Source organism: Pelmatolapia mariae, linkage group LG15 (genome assembly GCF_036321145.2).
Source record: "Pelmatolapia mariae isolate MD_Pm_ZW linkage group LG15, Pm_UMD_F_2, whole genome shotgun sequence".
In the NCBI taxonomy this organism is placed as follows: Eukaryota; Metazoa; Chordata; class Actinopteri; order Cichliformes; family Cichlidae; genus Pelmatolapia; species Pelmatolapia mariae.
This window is the reverse complement of record NC_086240.1, coordinates 27,970,425-27,995,172: the sequence shown is the minus strand read 5'-3', so window position 1 is coordinate 27,995,172 and position 24,748 is coordinate 27,970,425. Positions and strand designations below refer to the sequence as shown.

General features: G+C 43.8%; 2 protein-coding genes across 2 annotated transcripts in view; both read left to right on the top strand.

The window, feature by feature from the left end:
* Positions 1-24,748, top strand: part of LOC134643769 (kinesin-like protein KIF26A) — a 91,122-nt gene that overhangs the window by 61,370 nt on the left and 5,004 nt on the right. The window lies entirely within an intron of this gene.
* Positions 18,183-19,998, top strand: LOC134643798 (kelch repeat and BTB domain-containing protein 11-like). Its single transcript, XM_063496367.1, has one exon. It carries the CDS (start codon positions 18,520-18,522, stop codon positions 19,693-19,695), a length of 1,176 nt encoding a protein of 391 aa, XP_063352437.1. The 5' UTR covers positions 18,183-18,519; the 3' UTR covers positions 19,696-19,998.

Here is a 24,748-nt window from a genome sequence, read left to right as displayed (position 1 = left end):
TGTCATCGGCTCTGCTTCAAACGTGTTCATTTATGTAAAGTTCACTTTGAACCAGCTCCACCTGCACCGCCACATATCTACACCGGTCTGACCTTCAGACTCCACCTCAGCTCAGTGTTTGTGGGCGCGGTCTGAAAGGATCAGACCACAGCTCCCTCTGAAGGCGTGTCAGCCATCAGCATCTGTCCAATCACAAAGGAGGCAAACCTGTCAGAAGCCAAGCATCCGTTTGTCTCCTGCTGAGTGGGTTTCTGTTTCCCTGACTTTTCCTCTTTACCTTTCAGGAATAATCTTCCTGGTCTGAATCAAGCGCTCCTGTGAAGTCATGTGACCAGGCTTCACGCAGCCATGGCAACACGGATGAAAAGGCTTTTCATCAGTTCGTTTCTGCTAAATTAGCTGTTGTTCAGGAGGAGGTGGAAACAACCTCTCCTCCTCCTTCTCTCTCCCTCTCTGATGGCTCTTAATTCGCGTTTGTCACCCGACTTGATTGTCGTGGAAACGCTCACTGTCAGTTGACTGTCAGCTGTGACCTCGGTAAAAATAGACGATTTCACTCAGCATCGCTGATGGTTTTTGTGTCACTGCAGAGGTTTGCTGCTGCCATCATCTGCAGGAACACGTTGCTAACACTACACGGAAAAGAAAAACTGGAAATGGTGGACGTTTGCCTTCAAAATAAAAGCTGACCCTTTTTGTATTGATTTATACAGCAGAAGCGATAGGTTAATGTTGGTGCAACCAGTGCGTATGTATATGAGACCTGGACCCTGGTTAGGCTTTAAAGACACAAGGAAACAGCAATATTAATAATTAATAGTATAAATACATGGAAACATTTCACAGCAGTCATTAATATCAGCAGAGCCGCTTCCGAGATTACAGATTTGATTTTGTAACATTTTGTCTTTGCATTAAAAATTTAAAATCAGTTAAAGTTTTCAATCATCTTTAATCTTTGAGGCTGGACCAGCGCTTTCACCTTTGACCTCCAGCAACAATAAAAACGTTGTAACGGTGAGGCGGTAGCCTCGGATGTGGAGCGATTCGAATCGGCTCAGCGTCAATGCTGAACGGCGTCGCCGTTTATCGGGGTCGTTCAGAGTCTGTAGAGTGTTCTGTGTGCTGACTGGCAGTAGTCTTTGAAGAAGAGGCGCAGTAGTTTGACGTCTCTCAGTCTGAGCTGCAGACTTCAGGTTCCTGACGGCTCCGTGATGAAAGGTCGTGTTTGAGCGTCGTGGTGATGTCGCTCATCTTTGCCTATGAGGACGGTGAGTGGCTCATTTTCCATTCCGTCTCCGAGTTCTGCCATTAAAGTTTGTTCGTTCTGATACATCAGCTGAACTCCTGCTGAACTGAGCTGTAACCACTTTAAAGGCACATTTGATCAAACAGGAAGTCAGCTATGGCGAAGGCTGATGCAGGGAGAAAACCAACGAGAGCATCCATATTTAATCTGACAAAGACGAGGAGGTGGAGGAAGGAGGAGGACTTCGGCACTGTGATAAACAAACCTGAGCTCCAATCAAGGCCCACACATCATGTCTGATCCAACACCTGCTTTGATCATCTGCAGGAACTGCTGGATCTCATGACGTCTGACCTCATAGAGAGAGAATAAGTGGAGCTTAAAGGTCTCTGCAGTGAAGCGCTTACCACTGATTGGAGCTTAGCGGCCTGATGATGTCTCATACCTGTGAGTGTTATTAAAGCTAACCCTTTACTCAAGTAAAAGTGAAAAAGTACCAGCTCAGAAAAGTACTCAGAAGAGATGGTGCCCACAGAAGCCAAACGTGTCCGTCCAGTAAGGTCACGGCTCAGAGCCAAGACCACGTGACGGTCTTACACGTCGCAGCATTTAATTATTAGTTTTTATTAATCTTTGGTTTTGCTGGAGGTTTCTTCCTGTTAAAAGAGAGTTTTTCTTCCCCACTGTCACCAAAGTGCTTGTTCACAGGGGGTTGTCTGATTATTGGGGTATTCGTTATTGTGGGTCTTTACCTGTGAGGTAGTCTCACAGACTCCATGTTCAAATAAACATGTTTACAGCCTGATGCAGAATCAGTTCGGTCTCTGTGGATAAATTCCTGTCTTATGTCACCTGTATGGGGGTAGGAGCTTTCTATAACTCACACTAATGTTTAATATTTGCATTCTTAGGGGCATGGCCTCTCTGACTGATGGCGACACAGGCAGCGGTAGATGATAAATCAGGCTTCACCTTGAGTGATGCTCTGGGTGTTTGTGGGCATCAGAGGTGTTTAGGTTATCGGTGAGAGCTGACTGTACCGATGATGTAGCCGTCCACAGGAGTAGTGGAAGGACGTCCACAAAATAACTGAAGCTTCAGTGTGAGCAGACTGTGGTGTTAATGATGAAGCGCAGATCTGCAGTGCAGCGTGGCATCTCTAAGGTATTGCGTGCGTCCTCGCTGGGAGGTTATTCGTCTTTTAATCATCACTGCACATCCTCGCACATTACTGAGGTTTGATCACATGATCAGACCGAACATGAACATTTCTTTCATACGTGTTTTCAGAGTCTAAACCCACGAACACATGGTTAACAGTATAATGTGGCCTGCTCATTAACAGGCTTGTTACACGTCTACGACTACACGCACACACTACTTTCCTCTGAATTCATGCAGTAATCAAGCCCCTCCCCATATGAGACAGGTTTTAGGCCAGCCCTGAATTTACACCAGAGGTGGGTCGAGTATCCAAAAATTGTACTCAAGTAAGAGTAGCATTACTTTAAAATATTATTACTCAAGTAAAAGTGAAAAGTAGTCTTCAAAAAAGTTACTCAAGTAAGAGTAAAAAAGTACTTGGTGAAAAGACTACTCAAGTAGCGAGTAACTGTTTGAAATGTCTGATTTATTTTTTAAATAAATGCTATCAGACAAACAAAAATAAATAATATACAAATTTTAGTATTTTCACCAGGAATATATGTAAAAAGATCAACAAAATAAGGCACAACAATTCTAATTTGCATATTTCAGTTTTTCACAACATAAAGCTTTTTTCACCAATACCTAGAGTAAATAATATAAACATATAAACAGTGCAAACAATTTCCAGTGACAAGATATGCTGTAAACTTTATATTCATTTTTGCTCCAAATGGCACAGCAGCCTCAGAGAAAACATTAGAACGAGGCATCTTCAACATATGTACATACAAGGCAGCTCAGTTTACCATAAATTGTATGGGTGTGCATTTATTTCTGCATATTTAGCAAAAATGTGCCATTTCTTCACTCAGTGAAGTGATGGTTAAGCTTCAGCAGCAGTTTGCTCTCAAGGTTCTTTCTGTGAAGCTGTAACTGTTTAGCAGTGAACAGGAGTCCTGCATGACTGAGAAGTCCTTCACAAGCTCCAGATGCAGGAAGAACTGTATTGATTTTGATCGACAGCTTCTTGATGTGAGGAACGCCATGCAATAGATCCACACCTCCAGTGAATGGACATGAAAGGTACCTCTCCAGTTCCCCTGCCTGCTTCTGGCTTTCCTGACCCCATGGATCCATCATCTTAGTCGGTTAGGCTGCTGTTTGTGCTGGCCTCATCCAGCTCTGAGTCTAGGTGATGTCTGATGAAGTTGAGACCTGTGGAAAGATGTATGGTTTTTGAAAGAATTAGGTCTGGTCATTATAGTGCTGTATATACTGCCAAGCTGCAGATGTTTGGCAAGAAGATTTGATCACACTGGAGATGTTTTTTACTAACTCTTGTAGAAAAACAAAATCCTGTCATTCATATCCCGCACAAACAGTTTGCAATGAATTCCAGATTAAGTTTAAAATAAGAACGCGTGCAAGGCTAAGCAGTGCTAGCCAATGGATCCTCCTGTTTGGCTGTTACTCTGGGTAAAGACGAGAAAGACAGTGATGGAAGCCGTTTCAGTTTCAGTTTCAGTTTCAATTTTATTTCTATAGCACATTTAAAAGTCTCAAGTACAACAAAGTGCTTCACAGACGAGCCGCATTTGCAGGTTACAGCAGTAAAAGGAGCAGGAAATACAATTATCAGCAAAAGAACTACAGTTATAGAATGGTGGCGTGACAACAATAGTGATGGGATTTTCGGCTCTTTTTAGAGAACCGGCTCTTTCGGCTCCCTAAAAAGAGCCGGCTCTTTCGGCTCCGAGCCGGCTCTCCAGGTTGTTTTGTTGCTTTAATTAATTTATTATTAACAATAATATAAAATTATGCACAAAAAGAATTACTAATGTAAAAAAAAAAAGTGGTTTTATTTATATATAAATATATGCGGTGGCCCCTAGAGACAAAGCACGTACAAACTCCAAAAAGCACGTACAAATTCCAAAGCACGTACAAACTCCAAAACACATTCCTAGAGTTAACTGAACTTCCAACACAGAGCTACCTAGATCACTTAAATTACACAATTGAAAGCATATGTGTATGGTTTGTGTATTTATACACAAGCACTCATATATATTCAAATAATTAAAAAAAAAAAACTTCATTTACCTGTTACTACCACACACCAAATCTGGTCGTTGGTACTTGCTGGCTTGTGTAGCCACTAGGTAACAAAAGCTCAACACTGCGCCTAGCATTCTGGAGCACTTCTGTTGTGTTTTGTACGTGTTTTGGAGTTTTTACGTGTTTTGGAGTTTTTACGTGTTTTGGAGTTTGTACGTGCTTCAGGGTTTGTACGTGCTTCAGAGTTCGTACGTGTTTTTAAGTTTGTACGTGTTTTGGAGTTTGTACGTGCTTCAGGGTTTGTACGTGCTTCTGAGTTCGTACGTGTTTTGGAGTTTTTACGTGCTTCAGGGTTTGTACGTGCTTCAGAGTTCGTACGTGTTTTGAAGTTTGTACGTGTTTTGGAGTTTGTACGTGCTTCAGGGTTTGTACGTGCTTCTGAGTTCGTACGTGTTTTGAAGTTTGTACGTGTTTTGGAGTTTTTACGTGTTTTGAAGTTTGTACGTGTTTTGGAGTTTTTACGCGTTTTGAAGTTTGTACGTGCTTTGTCTCTAGGGGCCACCATAAATATACTTACATAAAATGTAATAAATAAATCATATAATACAAAAACCAACTAGTCACAGTTCAACTTTTAACTATTTAAATTTTCAGCTTTTTCCTTTTAAACAAATTTAAAATGAAACAACACAAAACACTGCAAACCACAACACAATTAAATATAAATTACAATATGAAAACAAAAAGAACATGCATATTCTCTGTCATATGGGCCTGCATGAATAAACTTTCTGAATCCTTTATCATCCGCAACTGAAAATAGTTGTGGATGATTACTATACCTTTCTAATGTGACGTTGTTGTCCCTGGCTCTCTTTCTCTCTCTTTCCCTCCCGCTCTGTTCCTGTGCTACTGAGAGTGTAACTACCGCCCCTCCCCCTTCTGCCCAGCGCAAAGCACAAGGCTCGCATGCGAGTGAAGAGAGAGGGTGAGAGAAAGAAAAAAAAAAAACCCCACGGGTCGCGATAAGGAGCCTGCTCGCGTCATTCACGTCAAAGATCCGGCTCTAAGAGCCATTTTGTTCGCGACCGACCCATCACTAGACAACAAGCATGAACCGGGGAAAAGTTAAAAACTAAGTTGTTTGGAAGGCAAGCTTAAACAGATGGGTTTTTAACCGTGATTTGAAGGATTGGATGGATTCCGACGCACGGACATCAATCGGCAAGCTGTTCCAGAGTTTTGGTGCGGCAAAAGCAAAAGCACGATCCCCCCTAGTCTTCCGTCGAGACATTGGTTGCATTAAGAGCCCCTGGTTAGAGGATCTGAGTGCTCTCGTGGGGATGTATAGGTCAAGGAGATCGATCAAGTAACTGGGTGCCAGGTTATTTAAAATTTTAAAAGTGTATAAAAGGATTTTAAAAACGATATGGTATTTGACAGGAAGCCAATGAAGGTTGGCGAGGGTGGGTGTGATATGGTCATGCCTTCTGGTGCCGCTTAAAAGGCGTGCTGCGGCATTCTGGACTAATTGCAGGCGTTGGATGAGGGAAAGTTGGAGGCCTAAATAAAGAGAATTACAGTAGTCCAATCTCGAAGTTACGAGAGCATGAATGAGCTTTTCAAGGTCGTTGTGCCGTAAGTAGGGCATTGCCTTAGAAATTTGGCGCATTTGGTAGAAGCTGGTTTTCACCACTGCAGCCACTTGCTTATCTAATTTAAGGGAACTATCCAGCACTACTCCAAGGTTTCTGACAGTAAACGATAGATGACTGGCATAGGATCCTAAGGTCTCCGATAGCTGTTTCAAGGGCATGTGACTGTCAAAGATGATAATTTCAGTTTTGTTTTCATTAAGGGTGAGAGAGTTGTGCAGTAGCCAGTCTCTAACATCACGCAGGCAGTTGAGCAACGGCAATAGCGGGGACTGGAGATCTAAATCCAGAGGGAAATAGATTTGGATATCATCCGCATAACAATGGAAAGAAATATTATGATTTCTGAAAATTTGTCCCAGGGGTAGCAGATACAAGGAGAACAGCGTAGGACTTAACACAGACCCCTGGGGCACACCACAGCGGAGGGGGAAGAATGATTCCCCATAGAGACAGAGAAAGACCTCTCAGTTAAGTATGATTTAAACCATGAAAGTACTTTGCCTTTAAGACCAACTACATGTTGAAGCCTTGAAAGGAGGATGTCGTGATCAACCGTATCGAAGGCAGAGGACAAGTCTAAAAGAACTAAAACCACAGGGCGCCCTGCATCAACAGTTACGAGGAGGTCATTAAAAACTCTCAGTAGGGCTGTCTCAGTACTGTGGTGAGGTTTAAAACCAGACTGGAATTTTTCATTGATTCCATTTGCCTCTAAGAAGGATTGCAATTGCTTAAGAACAATTTTCTCTAAGATTTTAGCCATAAAAGGAAGTTTAGAAACCGGCCTATAGTTTGAGAGGACATTAGGATCAAGATTACTTTTCTTGATAACAGGTTGAATGACTGCATGTTTGAACGCAGCAGGGACGCAGTCTGATAAGAGTGATGAGTTCATTAAAAGTGAGATGCAGGGTCCTATAGTGTTCAGGGCATTTTTGATAATGCGAGAGGGAAGCACATCGTGACGGGAGTTAGAGTTTTTCAATTGGCCTATTATTTCCTTAAGGGTCAGAAAAGATACAGGTTCAAACTGTTCTAAGACCGTTGAGGGTTCAGAAGTTGAAGATTTGTCTACAATGGGTAAATATGAGGATCTTAGTGCTGTGATTTTATCTAAAAAATAGTTAAGGAATTTTTCACATAGGGCTTGAGAGGTCTCAGTCTGAATGACGGAGAGTGGACTTATCAACGAGTTAAAAATGCTAAATAGAACCTGTGGCTTATGACTATTTATCGCAATGATCTCCGATAGAAAAGAGGCTTTTGCGGTTTTGACAGCCTTCTGATATTTCTTCAGGCAGTTATGAAGAATGTCCAAGGAGATCTGAAGTTTGTCTTTCTTCCATCTCCTCTCAGCTTGGCGACATTCACGTCTGAGAGTACGGGTGCAGTCATTCAGCCATGGTTGACGGGACGGTTTAAGGCGTTTAATCTTTAAGGGAGCCACAGTGTCTAAGATAGAAGTACAAGTGGCGATAAAAGAGTTAACGAGTTCGTTAACCGGTGTAGGTGTATTACAGTTACCATCGTAGAAGGCAGAGTTAGTCAGGGCCATAGAGAACTGGGCAATAGTCTCCGAATTGATCATACGCACATTTTGCACAGGACCCTCACATTTCAGCTCCATATTACACGTTTTGACATTGAACAAAACCGGGAAATGGTCAGAAATCCCAGGGTTGTAAATGTCAGTGATGCAAATGTCCAGGCCGTAGGACAGTACCAAGTCAAGCGTGTGGCCTTTAATATGAGTTGGTTTACTGACCCACTGAGTAAGGTTAAAAGAGTCTATAAGGGCAAGAAAGTCTTTAACCAGCGGGTCCAACTCACAGCAAACATGGATATTAAAATCACCAGTGATGAGAATACAGTCATAACTTACAAAGAGATTTCCTAGAAAGTCAGCGAACTCGCAGATAAAATCCTTATTGAATTTTGGTGGACGATATACCACCGCACAGAGAGTCGGGGAGGAGCAGACCAGCTCAAGTAGTTGCACCTCAAAGCTAGAGAATATGGCAGGGGAAATTTATTTTTAAAAACCGTGACTAGCCCTCCACCTCTGTCCGAGGTCCTAGGGGTGCTAAAAGAGGTACATTCCGGTGGAAGAAATTCCGATAGGGAGACGGACTCACCGGGGCAAATCCAGGTTTCTGTCAGGAATAGGAAGTCCCGCTCGGAAGAGAGAAAAAATCATTCAGGACGAAGGACTTGTTCGCCAGCGATCTGGTATTAAGCACAGCCATCTGGATCATAGTCATTCCATTGTTGTTCGGAGCACGCCTCAGCAGACGTAAGTTGCTGTGGTTCACGATACCACCACGAGCCCGCATCCAGCTTCTAGTCGGTAGATGATCAGCTGGTAACTCCGAGTGAGCAAGTTGTCCGACTTGGCGGGTCCATTGATGACGGAATAGTCTGATGGTGTGCTGGTCGTGAGAAGAAAATAGGGGTTGAAAGATATCCGAGATGGCATGGTAGTTGATTACTCCATGTAATTTTAAGTAGGCTTTGATGCGAGTCTGAATGCCGCTCCGTTTTCCCCAGCGTTTGACGATCATAAACGATTAGTGTGGTAACATCCAGGAAACATATAGAAAATAAAATAGCCAACAACAGATAGAACTCGGGGAAGCGGAGACGGCTTGCCGTGCACACTGGCGCCATCTTGCCGATCCGGTGTTGAAGCCGTGACTGGAGCTGCGATGTAGCGTGATAATTATGTATATTGTAATAACGTCATATTATATTGTTCAAACGTGAAAGGTATATTGTACTAACATGAAAAGTATATTGTTAGAACAATATACTTTTCTATTTTTCTTTTGCGTGGGTGGGTGGCAGCTCTACGCTTCCGTATCTTTTCAATGTGGCCTCACAAAATTGTCACGACTACAACAACCATGAAAAGAGTTGGATGGACACTGCTGCTCAATTGCAGCTGCCTGGTCAGTGTTTTTCATTAGTAATTTAGCAAAGTTGATGGTGGTGGTGTGTGTGTGTCTGTAAGACAGAGAGAGGGAGAGCGAGAGACAGATTTTGTATGATAAGCTTCATGTTATGGACACACAGTTTGAGCACTCAGGTTGCATCAGAGCATCAGGCCGTATAGTGTGAGACTGTGACCTATGAACTTCTAACCCCTGCGATTCAATTGTACAGTGTGAGCAGGAGCTGAATAACGTGACTGAAAAAGAATCGCAGTGTTTGCCCAGCTTAATGCAGACTGTTTAAACTAAACAAGCTGCTGTTTCACGTAATAAACCCTGTCAGCCGCAGTATTGCCTTCTGTTTTAACAGTTAAAGCAGTACAGATGAGCTGTTTGCATGCGCGTTTAACTCTAGCGTCATTAACCAGGCTAGCTGTTAGCTTATAGCTCACGCTAGCTAACCAGCGAGTAGTTAAAAGGACAGCCGAAGCTGCACAAAACACTCACAAACTTATCTCACTACAACGTAGCGCCGAAAATATGACTCGCAGCTCGAGCTCGACACAGCTGCTGTAATATAAGACTGACATCCAGCTAACCACAGCTAAAAAGATATTTAGAGAAAATTGACCGTTTCCTCAGGTTACACGAGCTGAGTTCTTTCACGCTGAAAATTTGGTTTGTTTTGGCTCTCACTGAAGACACCGTCACTGAAGACATAGCTGTTCTTTTGTACTGCTTTTATGCGAAACATTCTTTGTATATGAGGCCAAGGGTGTTCATCCTCTTCAGCTCTAGCGTAGACAATTGGCTCTGCCATGTTTTCATGTGTTTCTTCTTTCCGTGTGTCCGCTACTTTGAAACGCTTGGGCGGCTCTGCCCGCCACAGTTTCAAACTGGTCATGTGACTGCATGGCCACATTTGATTGGTAAAAAAGTTACCGGAAACTCCACTGGCGGCATGTTATCTAATGTGTTAAACTAATTATTTTTTAAAAAGTAACGAGTCGAATCTTGCAAATGTAGCGGAGTAAAAGTACTGTTTCTTCTTCACAAATGTACTCAAGTAAAAGTAAAAAGTATCGTGCAAAAAAGGTACTTTAAAAGTACATTTTTTTCAAAAACTTACTCAAGTAAATGTAACTCGTTACTACCCACCTCTGATTTACACACAATGTTCACGTCATTTACCGACATTCATGCACTCACAGTGTGTGTGTTAGTGCTGCACATGGAACACACATGGAGCAGATGTGTGACACACATCATCAACGTCCAGATCAATCGCTGTCGTCGTGGTCCTGTGCTCACCTTACACCTGGACTCTGGAGGGTAAGGCAGGCTTTTCTAGAAAAGTATGAATCGATCGATTTCAGATTATTTTTAGATAAATTATTTTCTTTGTTCCTGGAGTCACCGAGCCTCACCCATCAGCTGATTTGAGGAGGAGGTTTAACCTGCAGGTCAGAAACAATCTGAGCTCCTGAGTTTGAAGGAGGAACCAGTTGTTTGTCACGAAACACTGTTTACATAAACTGTGACATCACAGCCAAAGGGCCGCTGCCTGTCTGTTTGTGTGTGTGTTTGTTTGTGTGTGTCTGTTTGTTTGTCTCTGTTTGTTTGTGTGTGTTTGTTTGTCTCTGTTTGTTTGTTTGTTTGAGTGTTTGTCCCGTGAGCGTCAGCCTGACGATGAAGCTGCTGACATCAAATGATGTTTGGCTGCTGGCTGATCTCGTCTCTCTTCCAGCTGAGGGAATCAAACCTTCAGCAAATTCTAATGAAAAAAGAAGAAACTTGTGAAAAGCTCACTGTGATCTTTACTTGCTACTTTCTCTGAATATCAGAACCAGCAGCTCTGATCAGTGGATCAATAATTTGTTCTTCTGTCATGGTGAATCCATCTCATCACACCTGTGGGGTTTATTTTGAAATCTCCAGTTTGGTGTTGTGGTGCCCCCTGCTGCTCTGAGGTCTGGAGGCTCAGCAGTGAGGATGAGGTGGTCTGACCTTCATCATCAGACACATGAAGCTTCCTGTTTCAGTTTGTTGTCCGCCGTGTTTGTGAGGATTGGTTCTTTCAGCTTCATGCTGCGATCAGCTGACTCTCCTCTGAGGAGACGTTTCTGCTGCAGTTTCATTGTTTTAGTCACTTCCTCCACTAAAGACTGGTTTTCAGCTTCCTTCCAGGTAACTCAGGTGTTTCCTCCCGTTTAGTTTGGTTTGATCAGACGAAGCTCTGCAGTCCAAACTGACACACCTGGCTCACCTGTGTCTGTTGGTGACTTACCTGCTACTGTTTTCTGAGTCTCTCTGAGTATCGGCCTCAGCATATCTGCACACAGCTGTTACTCTGAGTGTTGGCCAGCAGGGGAAGCTGTTTGCTCACTAACCGCTCAGACGGTGAGCTCATGTCTGTGTTTGCTCACAGACTCAGACCTGGAGCCATTTTCCATCCGCCAGGTAACTCCCAGCTGGTTTCTACACTGTGGAGGGGCTGGGGTACCTGGGAGGGGCGGTTTGTGCTGGGATTCCTGTTAGAGACAGTGTGATCAACTGATCTGAAGCCTGTGTGTAAGAGGAAACTTTAGTTCAGACGTGAGCTCACATCAGACATGATGCAGCCACCTGTGACCTCCTGAAGATGTCCGCAGGCACACCTGTCGCTGGATCTGATGGACGGAGAACAGGAAGGTCATCAATTAAACTCAACTGCCGGCACCAGGAAGCGAGGGGAGGCCCCGAGCACCTTTTCCAGGTGTGACTGTTATCACAGGTCTGCACACAGATATTCCCCATCATTAGGATTTATATCTTCATCACATATCCTGCCTGTTTGAACTTACCTGACCTTTGACCTGCAGCAGGTCAAAAAGCTTGACATCATCAGGTGACATCATAACTCTGAAGCTTCATACCTGATGCTTCGCCTTTACCTGCTCAGCTTTTATTTATTTATTTAAGATAAGATCAACCTTTATTTGTCCCACACATGGGAAATTTGCTTGGTAACGGCAGAAAGTGGATAGTACAAAGTTAAGAGCAGCAAAAATTAAGAAAAACAATAGAATTGTATAAACCCAGATAGCAAGACGACATTGAATCTATGTTGATTTTTCATCCGAACCGTCGTATATGGTCGGGGTTGAAATGCCAATGTTGTAACAACATTGAAATACTGTGGTAAACCGACGGTCTTACTATAGAGACGTTGTAACGATGTTGATTCACCGTTCTTTTTTTGTCATTGATATTTGATCTATTTATAGTCGACCAGGTGACAACAACAACGTCGAGAAAACGTCTATTTATAGTTGACGATCATTCGGCTCTGGTCACCATCAAAAACCATCGATTTGTAGTTGAGCATTAAATTGCATTGCAACTGATCGGGTATAAAGTACCAGAGAAAGTAGATTTATTGTTCATTTGTTATCAATGACTTGGCCTAGTTCACCAGCTTTAAAAAATCGTGTCTACGTGCAATTTATGTATAGTTGACCGGGAAATTAAAGCAGCGATCGCTTGGACTATTCCACAGCACCCCTCTCACATTGGTACATCCCCCCAGGTATCGTCTTCTACAGTAGAGCGGGACATTTGATTTACTCTCAGCGGAATTGACCGGAGAAGGCATCAGTTCATGCACTGCACTGGCCTGCACCACGATTAGTATAAGGTAAGAATGAATGATTTTTTTTTCCTACTCGTTATTTCCATGTTTGCATTTGAATAACAGTAAAAAACTCGTTAATGTTTTACATTAACAAGTTTTTTACAGTTATTTACGTTGCTCCCACAAAATGTGGGAGCCCGAAATTGTGTCTATACTTCTTACAATCCGGCAACAAATAAATTGCACTGCGAACAAAGTATATCAACAAAGAAAACATTTTCGTTTCATAATTTCTTCGTTATATTCCCTTACAAAGCTAGCTTTAACGCTTCGAGGTTTCCTTTGTTCTTGCCGTCGCCTCGGCGCTTGACCCAGACTTTCGCTCTGTAGTTGCTTAGTACTACAAAAAATTCTAAATCTGTGATATATGATTGATAAACCTAAAGTTAACTGTATAAACGTGTTCAATGACTTTGTTACTTTTGATGATTGGAGAGCACTCGCTTCAATTCGCACACGAAAACTTTAGACTCAGTTTGAAAGCTCACGCAGCATGCCCACGTGACTGTACGTTGTACGCTCACCTAACTTTACGTTGCACGCGTACATGACTTTCCGTTTGTGCCTTGAATAATGAATAAGGCTACGTCCACACGTACCAGCGTATTTTTGAAACCGCTGATTTTTCTATGCGTTTGCACCTTTTGTCCACACGTAATGTATGTCTGGCCGTACATTGTGTTTGTATTTCCAGGCACATTTCACGAAGCAGAACGCAGTCTTCAGAGATATCCACGTGAACGCTGTGATACGTCTGACCTTCAGTCCGAAGAAGAAACCCAGACCAGTCTTAAAAGAAAGCACAAGTAAAACCTTTTTATTCACAAACATATCTTTGATTGTTAAGAATTTATGATCTTGTCTTTTATACATATCTGTGGTGCTTGCATACTGCAATATCGCCACATAATATAGTCCAAAAAGTGGAAGTTTGTAAACTTTTTAAAAATGCAAAGCCGTGTACACTTGTGCACTTCAAAAATTCATTGTATGCTGTACCTTCTTGCACGTCTCTGTTTCCTGTGTGTGTTGTTAGAAATCAAGCTAACTTTAGGAAACAATATGCCAAAAGCATATTTACAATTACTTAAGACCGTTTTTAATTTCTTTTCTTTAGACCAAATCCCCTGTACACATATACGGACTCAGAGGATGAGCAGCCTACAAAAAAACGGTTTCCCCAGGCCCCTCGAGTGAAAATACCAGGTAATAAAATACTGTCTAGTGTCTGTGTACATATCTGTGTCTGACACAAGGAAACTTTTTTGACAAGTTGTCTGTATTCTTAAATACTTAAAAAATTATCTTTTTCTAAACAGCCCTCATCACTCCGCAGTCTGCCCCCCAGCCCACTGATAGCAACCATCATAATGCCCCACCCAGCTTCCGGCACCTTTCGCCACTCCGGCACAAACCGACACAGCTTTGCGATCTCCCCAGCATGCAGAGTCTGATGTCTTCCCTATAGATGGTATGCTTTTAAAAAAGCTTTAAAGCTGCATCACAATGTCATTGTACTCTTATCTTCAAAACACCAGTTTATACTCCTGAATGTCATCTTGTTGTGATTTTTTTTTTCTGTAGATTCCAGAGACTCTATGAAGCCACTATTACAAGGCAAGTTTGAAAATCTTGGAATTTCACAGTTTACATGGTATAACAAATATATGTGACAGGCAAAAACTAGTAAACACTTTTAGCAGTTACAAGAACTAACAAATGAATATCCAACAAAAGGGAATAGAAATACATTGTACTGCCAATACTTTGGTTTATTCTTTGTATGACTTAAAAATCAGGCTTTAGGGAAAACCAAATGACATGTTTCTATCATCAATTACATGAAGTAAACACACAAGCACTTGCATACACATTTAAGACATGAGACACGCTAATTCCATCTCTTAAAATGTGTCTATAGGTGAGACGCTTTGCGTTGATTGGTGCTGCTGGACCACACTGGAGGTGCGAGTCCGCCGTGTAATGGTTTATGCCATTACAAAGGAGCTGGCCTCTGTACTCAACTGGGCAGGGGAAAAAATACCAAGGACCAGACAAAGCAAAAAAGGGCATTTAAAGAGACAGCGCTGTGCAGATGCATATTTGGTAAGTTTTAACATTTATTGTAGTTTTATGAGCCTAAAGTGAACAATAAAGGGATCAATTGATGTGCTGGGTGCATTTCACATTTCCTATGTCTGTTTTTTGCTATATTACTTTGTCTTTCTTAATAACAAGACTTTCATGTCCGGTTAATCTGGAGATGGAGTCTTTGGTCTTCGGCTTGTTTTGTCTTCGGGTTGTACACTTTGTACAGCCCGAGGACCCCATGTTTTCTTTCTTTTTTTTTTTAAAGGATACACGGCACACCATGCTAAGACATATCACATTTTCAGCTTATAGCTCTTTGGGAATCAAATGCAGCAGTTTGCTGATTTCCGCCTGGTGACTTTCATGTTTATTAGCCTAGGAGTTTACATACTTTCTCCCTGCTGAAGACAATTAACAAGAGCTTATTCATGTGCTCTAATTCCCTTTTTTTGTCTTTGTTTTTTTGTGTGTGTGTCTATTTTTGTCCTAGATGGCCTGGCGCAGCAGGTAGGGGCAAACTCTATGTCTGAGTTGGTCTTTGCTCAAGCAGTCCAGAAATGGCTCAGATATGCTCCAGATCGTACGGGTGGCACGCAGGACGCACATCATCCATCCCCATCCCGGAGTAAATAATAAAAAGTGACGTGAAACATAGAAATGTAAATAGGAAACTTTGTCTTTTAATAAAGTATTTTGCAAATGATACATGTCTATTGACCTTTTTTGTTTTTTTTTCAAAAGCAACTGTGCGAAAGAGGTGGAAAATCAACACCATAGCTCAACAGTGTTTCAATATCAGAATCTGACATTGTTTCAATGTCAACAGTGTTAGAAAATATAACATCGAATCAATGTCAGGTTTCAACATTGATTCAACATCAAAACCTGACATTGTTTCAACATTAAAAATGGGTGCAAGAGTGACGTTGGGTCAACGTCAGATCTCAACGTTGGTTCAATGACATCGCCTGATATTGACTCAACATTGTTTCAATGTTTCCTTGCTATCTGGGAAAAAAAGTAGAATAAAATACTTTATTCCAGGCAGTGTAAAATAAAATGTTCAGATGTACTGTCTAAAATCATAAATATGGATATCTATATTGTAAAAATATACATATATGTACGTAAACAACAGCATCAGAAATGCTCCAGAAAAATTGCACATTGTGCCCAGCAGTAACACTATCACCCGAGAATTGCTCATGTTGCATCAGATAAATTGCACTTTGTAATATTGCACATCAGGGAAACTGGGCAAAGGCTATCAGGTGTATTAGATGTGTGTGTCTGTCTGCATGTGTGTGGTCAGTGGCGGTCCCTGTTTGGCGCCCTGGGCGAACACTCCCTCTGCCCCCCCCCCCCCCCCCCCCCCCCCCCGACACACACACACACACACACATAAACATATTAAGGATTGTACATTAACATAAAACTGTTGTCGGAACCATACTGAATTTCACCAGAGAAACACACACACACACACACATATGAAGAGAGAGAGAGTATGCATAGTATGCAAACAGCCATCATAATTCATCATACAATGAGAACAGGACTAATCAACAATTGACAAAGACTAATTAATATTAAAATCTGTAACATTATTGTTTGGAGTTTAGTCTGTTACTGTTACTATTTTTACAATTTCTTCTTGGACCAACTGTAACCCACATAATTTCCTTAGGGATTAATAAAGTATTCTGATTATGATTATGATTGTTTCAGGATACATGACCTGCCATTATCCAGTGACACATCTGCTTACCTGTATCTTTTGCTCGTTTCTCCTCCTCTTCTTTTCTCTTTTTTCTAAACTGAGCTCCTGATGGCTTTGAGCTTTTCTTGTCCATCTTCCATTGGTTTTAATTTTGCACTCCAGTATGAGCACCCATCCCCCAACTCGAGGATCACCACAACATAACCTAATAGACCTACACCTTAGTTCACAGATTCGCTTTGTCTAGGGTTTATTTCTGGGTTTTCACACAACCCAGGATTCAAATCATGAATACATAATGGGCTTGGATTTACAACATTATGAATGAACTGTGCTCTATTTGGAAGCAGCCGGCCCCCTCCCCTTTCGACGGGTTATGTGTGTGAGACTTTAAATCATCAAACTGTAAATTATAAATTTTAAATTGTTATTGATCCCTTTACCCCTGGTCCTAAAGTGTATATTTATTTTCTTACTCTTCTTATATATATTGTTTGTTTACTTGCACTGCTGTAACTGGAGACTTGTCGTCTCTCTATATACAGTACTGTATAAAGCAGAGATGACAATAAAGTTTACTTTGACTTCAGCAGCGAGCAGGCGCACCGAGGGCTCTCGCGCTCACTTTTCGCGTATAGAATTTCGAAAAAAACATCGGTGCAAATTATAAGTCTGTATCATAATGTCTGGTGTTTTCGTGTTTGTTGGTTTGTTTTTATTTTGTTTTATTTTGCGAGTTGGTTATTAGACGCTGCTCCAGCCAGCCAGAGAATTCCCCGCCGACCCGCCCTCTCCTCCCTGTGCCGCAAGCAGCAGGCGCACCTTGCAAACAGAGGGCGCCCTTACTCCCAGCAAGTGGGCGATAGAAAACCGATCGGTGCCTGTGACATTCCAAATATGCGCTGGCATGACGTCGGGGCAGCATGAGTACGAGCAACCTTTTTTTTTTTTTTTTTTTTTGCCGTGATGCCGCCCCCCACCACGATGCCGCCCCGGGCAACCGCCCGTGTCGCCCGTATCAAAAACCGCTACTGTGTGTGGTCATCTGTAAAGTCTTTGTTGTGGAGTCTGACAATAGTTAGAAGGAAAGACCTGCAGAGTGTCTCCGTCCCACATCATGGGTGTTGCAGCCTGCCACTGAAGGAGCTGCTCAGTGCTCTCAGAGTCTCTTGCATGGGGTGGGAGATGTTGTCCAACAGGGATGACAGCTTAGCCACCATTCTCCTGTCAGTCACCACCTCCACTGGGTCCAGAGGGCATCCTAGAACAGAGCTGGCACTCCGGATCAGCCTGTTCAGTCTTTTCCTGTCCCCAAGCAGAAATGGTGCTGCCCCAGCCTACCACACCGTAAAAGATGGCTGAGGCCACCACAGAGTCATAGAAGGTCTTCAGGCCCTTAACTCCAAAAGGCCTGAGCCTCCGCAGGTACAGGTACAGAACAGGTACAGCCTGCTCTGCCCTTTTCTGCAGAGAGCGTTTATTGTTCAGATGAACACCAAGGTACCTATATCTATCTACAGCCTCAACTGAACTGATTCTTTGTTGTTTATTTATTTTTCCAATTTTGTTTCCTCTGCTGAGATTAAAGTGTCAGATTATTATTATTATTATTATTATTATTATTATAAGAATCACCTCAGACACAGGTGGGAATGTTTGTTTGATGCATCAGACTGAAGCTCAGACGTGGGAGACCGAAAAGAACCGGCTCGGTATTTTTCATTCGGTCTCATTTTTTCCCCTTCTTTCTCCCAAACAAGCGCTGATGACGTCACAGAGTCGGGCTCGTGCAGCAGCGTGTATCCGACAGCGTCCTCACACAGGTGAACCCCGCGCGTGCTCACGGCGCTGAAAACGGGACTGCAGCAGGGCGTACCCCGCGTCGGTCCACCAGAGTCCAGAGAGGAGGAGGTAAACGTGGGAACGGAGCTCTTTGTGCGCAGACAGCAGCCGCGGGTGTGACCTGCAGACACATCACCGTCAGAACCGCCATGGACCGGGACCAAGGCCGGGAACGGAGTACGGCCACGGGCACGCGCTCCGAGCCAGGCTCAGCCTCCGAGGGTACGCGGATCAGCGCGCAGAACTGTCACGAACTGCTGAGCCGAGCGAAGCGGGAGCGCGCGGAGGACGAGCAGGAGCGCGTGTACAGCTACATGAGCGCGCACTACCTGGAGGTGCTGCGTGCTCCCGCGCTCTACGGCCGTCTGAGCGCCGCGGAGCGCTCGCTGATCCTGAGCAGGAGGACGGAGCGGGCGGGGCTAGAGGCGGGGGGGAGGGTGTTGGCGGTGGCGGAGAGCGGGGAGGAGGCGCGGGGCCCGCGGCGCGTGCTTTTCCTGCACCCGAGTGCGCGGCGCTGGGAGGAGCTGACCCGCCTCCCGGAGGAGGTCCCGCCCACCGGCTCCGGGATGTGCACGCTCTTCAATTACCTGTTTGTTGCAGGCGGTCTGCGAGGGGGACGAGCCCAGGACGGCGTGCTGTGCTTCGACCCGTTGAGCGGGCGTTGGAGCAGCGTGCGGGCGCTGGGTGAGCCACGCTGCCAGCTGCGGCTGGTGGGCATGGATGGGCTGCTGTATGCGGTGGGCGGGGGCTGCCTGCTGAGTGTGGAGCGCTACGACCCGCGCGCCGACAGGTGGAGCCACGTGGCGCCACTGCCCAAAGGCTCGTTTGCTGTGGCGCACGAGGCCACGGCGTGTGATGGCCAGCTGTTCGTGTCGGGTGGGTCGCTCTTCTACCGCCTGCTGCGTTACGACCCCCGCCGAGACGAGTGGGAGGAGTGCCCATTCAACGAGAGCCACTGCCGCTCCGCCGACATGGTCGCGCACCGTGGCCTCGTTTGCCGCTTCGACGTGGACCGCGAGCGTGCCGAGGTCAGCGTGCACAGGTACAGCACAGTGGTAAAGGCGTGGCTCGAGGGCGCCACCTTTCCGATGGAGAACGCGCTGCCATTCCGCTGTGCTGTGCTCGGCGACCGGATCTACTGCGTCAATCGCAGCCGCACGCTGCAGTTCCACGTCAGCGAGGAGGGCTCCGGCTTCCTGCCTGAGGCCCTGCCAGCCCCCGCCGGGACCCGGGGCAACCTTGTGCCCTTTGTCCTCAGCCTGCCTCAGAACACTCTGACCTCTGACCCCAGATCACAGACCGTGACCTCTGACTCTGGCCTTTAAGAACTGCACTCGGGCTGCTTGGCCCCTCCTTGTCGCCGTGGTGCCTTCCTGTTCTTGACTTTGACCCTAAGAATGTTTCCTGCATGTGCATGGGTAGCGGTGGGCGGAGCTGAAACTGTAACGCAGTTTTTATTCGGACACTTCCTGTCTGTTTTGTGACTAAAGCCGTCAGAGAGGACGCCGCCGCTCGTGAGGAGGAGGAGCTGAAGCGTGTTCAGAGATATTGATGTCGGACTTTAACCATCAGTCCTGATGCTGCATGTCGATCAATAAAGCAGAAATCAGAGTGAAAGCAAATGTGTGTTTCATGTGACATCATCACCTGTCAGTGTGAGGAAGGACACAGTAGTAAACATTGATGTGCAAAAACCTGTTTCAGCTTACTAAGTAATACTGAAGTTCATTTTCACTCTGCTGATGGAATTAATAACTTCACATATTATTACATGTGACCGTTAATGTAAAGTTAACTGTGACACGGGTTTGAGCAGTTTAAAATGTTTTTGATACCTGAGGTTAACAAACATCCTGAGGGAACTTTATTAAAACTTTATGATAAAGTTTCATCTTTACATCAGCAAGCAGCAGAAGTACTTCAATAAGGCACTCGAGTAGATACTCTAACCTGCTCCACACCCACTAACACACTGAACAGGGAAATGAATAATGCTAATGATAATAATATTACATATTTGCACTCAGCAGCAAAAAGCTTGTTAAATTTGGTTTAAAAACAAATATGTTTAAGGAATTTAATTCAGAATAATTTTAACTGAGGTCAAAGGAAAGCTCCTGCAGCAGGTCCGGTCTTTGCATACATATATGGAATATGTCAAATCTGGGTTTGTATTAGCAGTCTGAATACAAAACACAACAATATTAATTGTAATTATTAAAGGCTCACAGTCAGAGTACAGTAAGACTGCGTGTCATTAAAACAGAAGCCTGAGTCAGTCAGGCTCACGCTGACAGAGAAACAGGAAACGCTGGTTAAAAAGCTGCTGAAGATGGAGGTAAAGACAGAATAGAATAGAATAGCTCTTTATTGTCATTGTTACAAAAACAATGAAAGGCAGTTTGGCATCTCTCCATGTGTGTGAAGTACACAATAGCTTAAGTAATTACACAGTAACACAGACAAATTTACATTGACACAAGAAAGATATGTACAAGTTATACATACACCTGCATACATACGGATATGCCCATCCATACATACACACACATACATACATCTATGCATGCATACATACGCACACACACATATTTCCACATACACGCTTACATATATATATACACACACATACATACATGCCATTCAAGGAGCAGGTGCATTGTGAGGTTGCTGATCATCAGAGCGATGTCTGCATTCATGCTGAGCGTATCCTCAGCGAGGGCGTTCCATGACAGGTGTTACCTGGATAAGAAGATGGAAGCATGATGATATCAGAGCTGTTTAATGAGGAGTTCAGTTCATCACACTTATGCAGCTATGTGTGTGTGTGTGTCTCAGACTGCTGCAGCTCTTTCTGCTGATGCTGCAGATTCCTAACCAGCAGTGGGAGGAGACTGGTCACAGAGCTGATCTGAGCCTGATTCTTTAAAGCAACTCTGAGCTAATGAATGCTAAGGATGAACCTGCTGCTTATTCACAAGTGTGCAAAAGTCAGGCCAGATGCAGAGAGAGCAGGAAGGACAGCGGCCATGATTCCGGAGTCTGCGAGAGCCTGATCCCCTCCACGCATCAATCAAGTCCTCTGCCACTCTGGCATCATCTGCGGGATCTCAGTGCTCTTTGTCTAAGTTGCAGCTTGAAGTAAAAAAAAAATCTTTATCCAGAGTAAACATGCTGTCATGTCTTCTAATGAAGAGATTAGTGTTCACACCACTCTGAAAACACTCTGAGACTTCTAACAGTCGGAGAAAAATAAGAAACACGAGGCACAAGGGCGTCAGTGAAATCATCCAGTGGGGCACCACAATCATTTTGTTTTCAGGGCCCATTTTTGACATTGCGTAGACACTTCAACAGAGACATCAAAATAACAGGGAAATAAATTTGGATGTCATCAGCATAATTCCTGAAAATCAGCAGCAGGTGTCACGAAAACAGAGTAGGACCCAAAACACAGCCCTGTGGTACACCACAGGAAACACGGGCTGAGGAAGAGGAGGATTCGCTGATGGCTACAGAAAACACCCTCTCTGACAGACATGAGCCTTCAGGACCAACAGCATGCTCCAGTCTATATGAACGAATGCGTGATCACCATGAGAGTCCAAAGCAATCTGAAAACTTGCCAGGGCATTTTTGATAATAGGCTACAGCTGGTCCACAGCCTGATGACAAAGAAGCATTTAATAAAAGTAAATTATACTAAAATATACTGTACTATATCTCATGCCCAATAAAGTGGAGCAATTCATTAAGAAGACGACAGGGGAGAATATCTGGAATGGAATTAGAAGCTCTTAAATAAGAGATTACTTCCTTTAAAACAGAGAAATGTCCCAGGCTCAAACAGAAGAGTGTTTAGGAGGTAAGAACTGGCCCAGCAGAGCCTGTAAAAGCACAGATTTTATTCATGAAGTATTTCATTCATTCTCACAAAGCACAGAAGAAGCCTCCACAGGAACAATCACAGTGTTGGACACAGCCCAGGGTAGTAACAGCTGCCATCAGTGAAACAAAGAGCTGTAACATGAGGTCTGTCTGTTGCTCCTCTTCCTCGCTGTAATGTGTTTGGAGGCGATGACGATGATGCATCTCTAGATTAAATTTGGCACCCAGGAAACAGGAAGCAGAGCTCAGGCGCTCACAGCCAACTCATGCTGAAAAACCGTATATACACAATATATTAAAAAACAACCACTAACAGACTAACTGACCACAGTGGATGTCTGTGTTTGCACACATTTTAACAGAGTAACAGCAAATCAAAAATCAGACTCCTCTTTGTGTATGCATATATCACCCGACATAAAAAACACACACATATATACCTGCAGGGACGAGAGGGGAATTTATATGAAGAACTCTGGGGTAAAAAGTAAAATACCACAAAATATTTCGAGTTATTGCATGTCACTGTCACATGGGGGCTATTAAGTCTAATTGTTGAATGTTGTCATTGTGCTTCTTAAATTTGTAAGGTCTTAGTTCAATCTATAGGATCAAGACATTCCTTTGATCCTGACCACTTCTCCAGCCACTCTGTGCTGGGGGAGGTTTTATTGTAGATACATCCTATCTGAAAGATCTGTTTCTTCTGTTGTAAGCTTCCTGCTTTTATGACTCTTTTGGTCAGCAGGAGGACACACACACATTCTCACATGACACATACACACACCCACACACACATTCTTGCACATGCATATACGTGCTTACACATACACACACATAGTGCCTTGTCTTAGAACCATTGGGGGGGGGGGTTTACAGAGGGAGGTGCTTGTGCTGTGATGTGTATTGTAACAGTTTGTCAATAAATAGCTGCAAGGGAAGCTGCTCTTGGAAGGATTTTGGGCTTCAAGAGCTGGTTCTTGACCAAAGACTTCCCTCGTTAGCGAGTGAAAAACCGGTTGAAGATGTTCTGTTATGTCTTGTTTTCTTCATGTTCTCTAAACTAGCGGGGCTTGTGGAAACACAAACCCAACAGGGCACATGTGAGACTTTTATGATATGATATGATATACCTTTATTAGTCCCACAAGGGGAAATTTCATGTTAAGGCTGCCGACCTATTGCACGCAATGGCGGCGCCATCTTACCCATCCGACCATACATACATTACACAAACATCACATGGGGACGACAGGTCAAAGAGGTATAACATGGAAAAGCACCACATGAGGAAAGATAAGGAGAAAAAAATAACTCCCCCCAGACTGAGCTCCAACAGGGAGATCAGTTTGAGAACAGAAAAAAAAAAAAAAACACCTCTGCACATAGCACATGAAAAACTCTTAATACACCATAGAAACACATGACAAGCAACAGGGATGGGTAAAGGGTGAGAGACATCCAATGTAGACAGTACATCCGGGCCTGCAGCCTATGCGCTGGTCTCCATGATCCACCGTCAACATCGGAAGGGAATAAGCGTCGAAGGCGTTTGGAGGGGGAGGGGGGGTGAGTGTATATCTGCATGTGTATATGTCTGTGTGCGTGTGTGTGCGTGTCCAGAGTTCAGCTGAGACAGTGTCCTTCGCCCTGCCAGGCTAAGTCTTCCAGCCAACCCAGGTGGCCTTGCATGGAATGGGAAGGAACAGACTCAACACAGTCGTTATCAGGGAGTTTTTGTTCAGCTCCAGCCTTGAGCCCACAGCTGGCGCCGAAGGGGTAGCCGCATTATGATGGTGATTTTTCTTTTACAAACAACTCATGAGAATTTCGAGCTGTTTTTAACACTCCGACACTGGTCTCTCAATCTCCCGTTGGATAGCTGCCAGTTTCTCCATGATGTTATTACCTTCAATTCCATGGTCTTGTCACTCTTTTGCTCACAGAGCAGATTATGAGACCTCACGACCATATGTTTAGGGTTGCCGAGGTTTTAACTATCAAATAAGGGACACTCTGGAAGCATAGTGTAAATACACACTGTGTGTTCATATTCCTATAATAAAAATGCAGTAAAATGTTGGTATTCTGCTTAATCAAAACCTCATTTAAAACAATACAGAAAAATGTAAGAGTGAGAAAGTGGCATTGCAGGTAACAGTCAAAATACAGACATTTAAGGTAGAATAAGGGGCCAACCTTTTTGCTCATTATACGGGATGCCGCAGATAAAACGGGACAGTTGGCAACCCTACCTATGTTGTATAAACTGTGTTTAGTGCAGATAGAGTACAAAATTGCTATTTCAGAGACAGATTGCTATGGAGTTGCGTTGCAGCACAGATCTGATCAAAAATGAACTACAGAGCTCAATCACCTGTGACCTTCTGCTTGACTGTGCAAAAACAAAAAGGACTGTTTGAATCAGTTAAGAGCAGCAAAAAATGCCCTTGGAAAAGTAAACTGGGTAATTGAAGCCTGTATTTACTT

Coding starts and splice junctions, on each gene's coding strand:
- LOC134643798 (XM_063496367.1), top strand. CDS start 18,520: ATGGACCGGGACCAAGGCCGGGAACGGAGTACGGCCACGGGCACGCGC.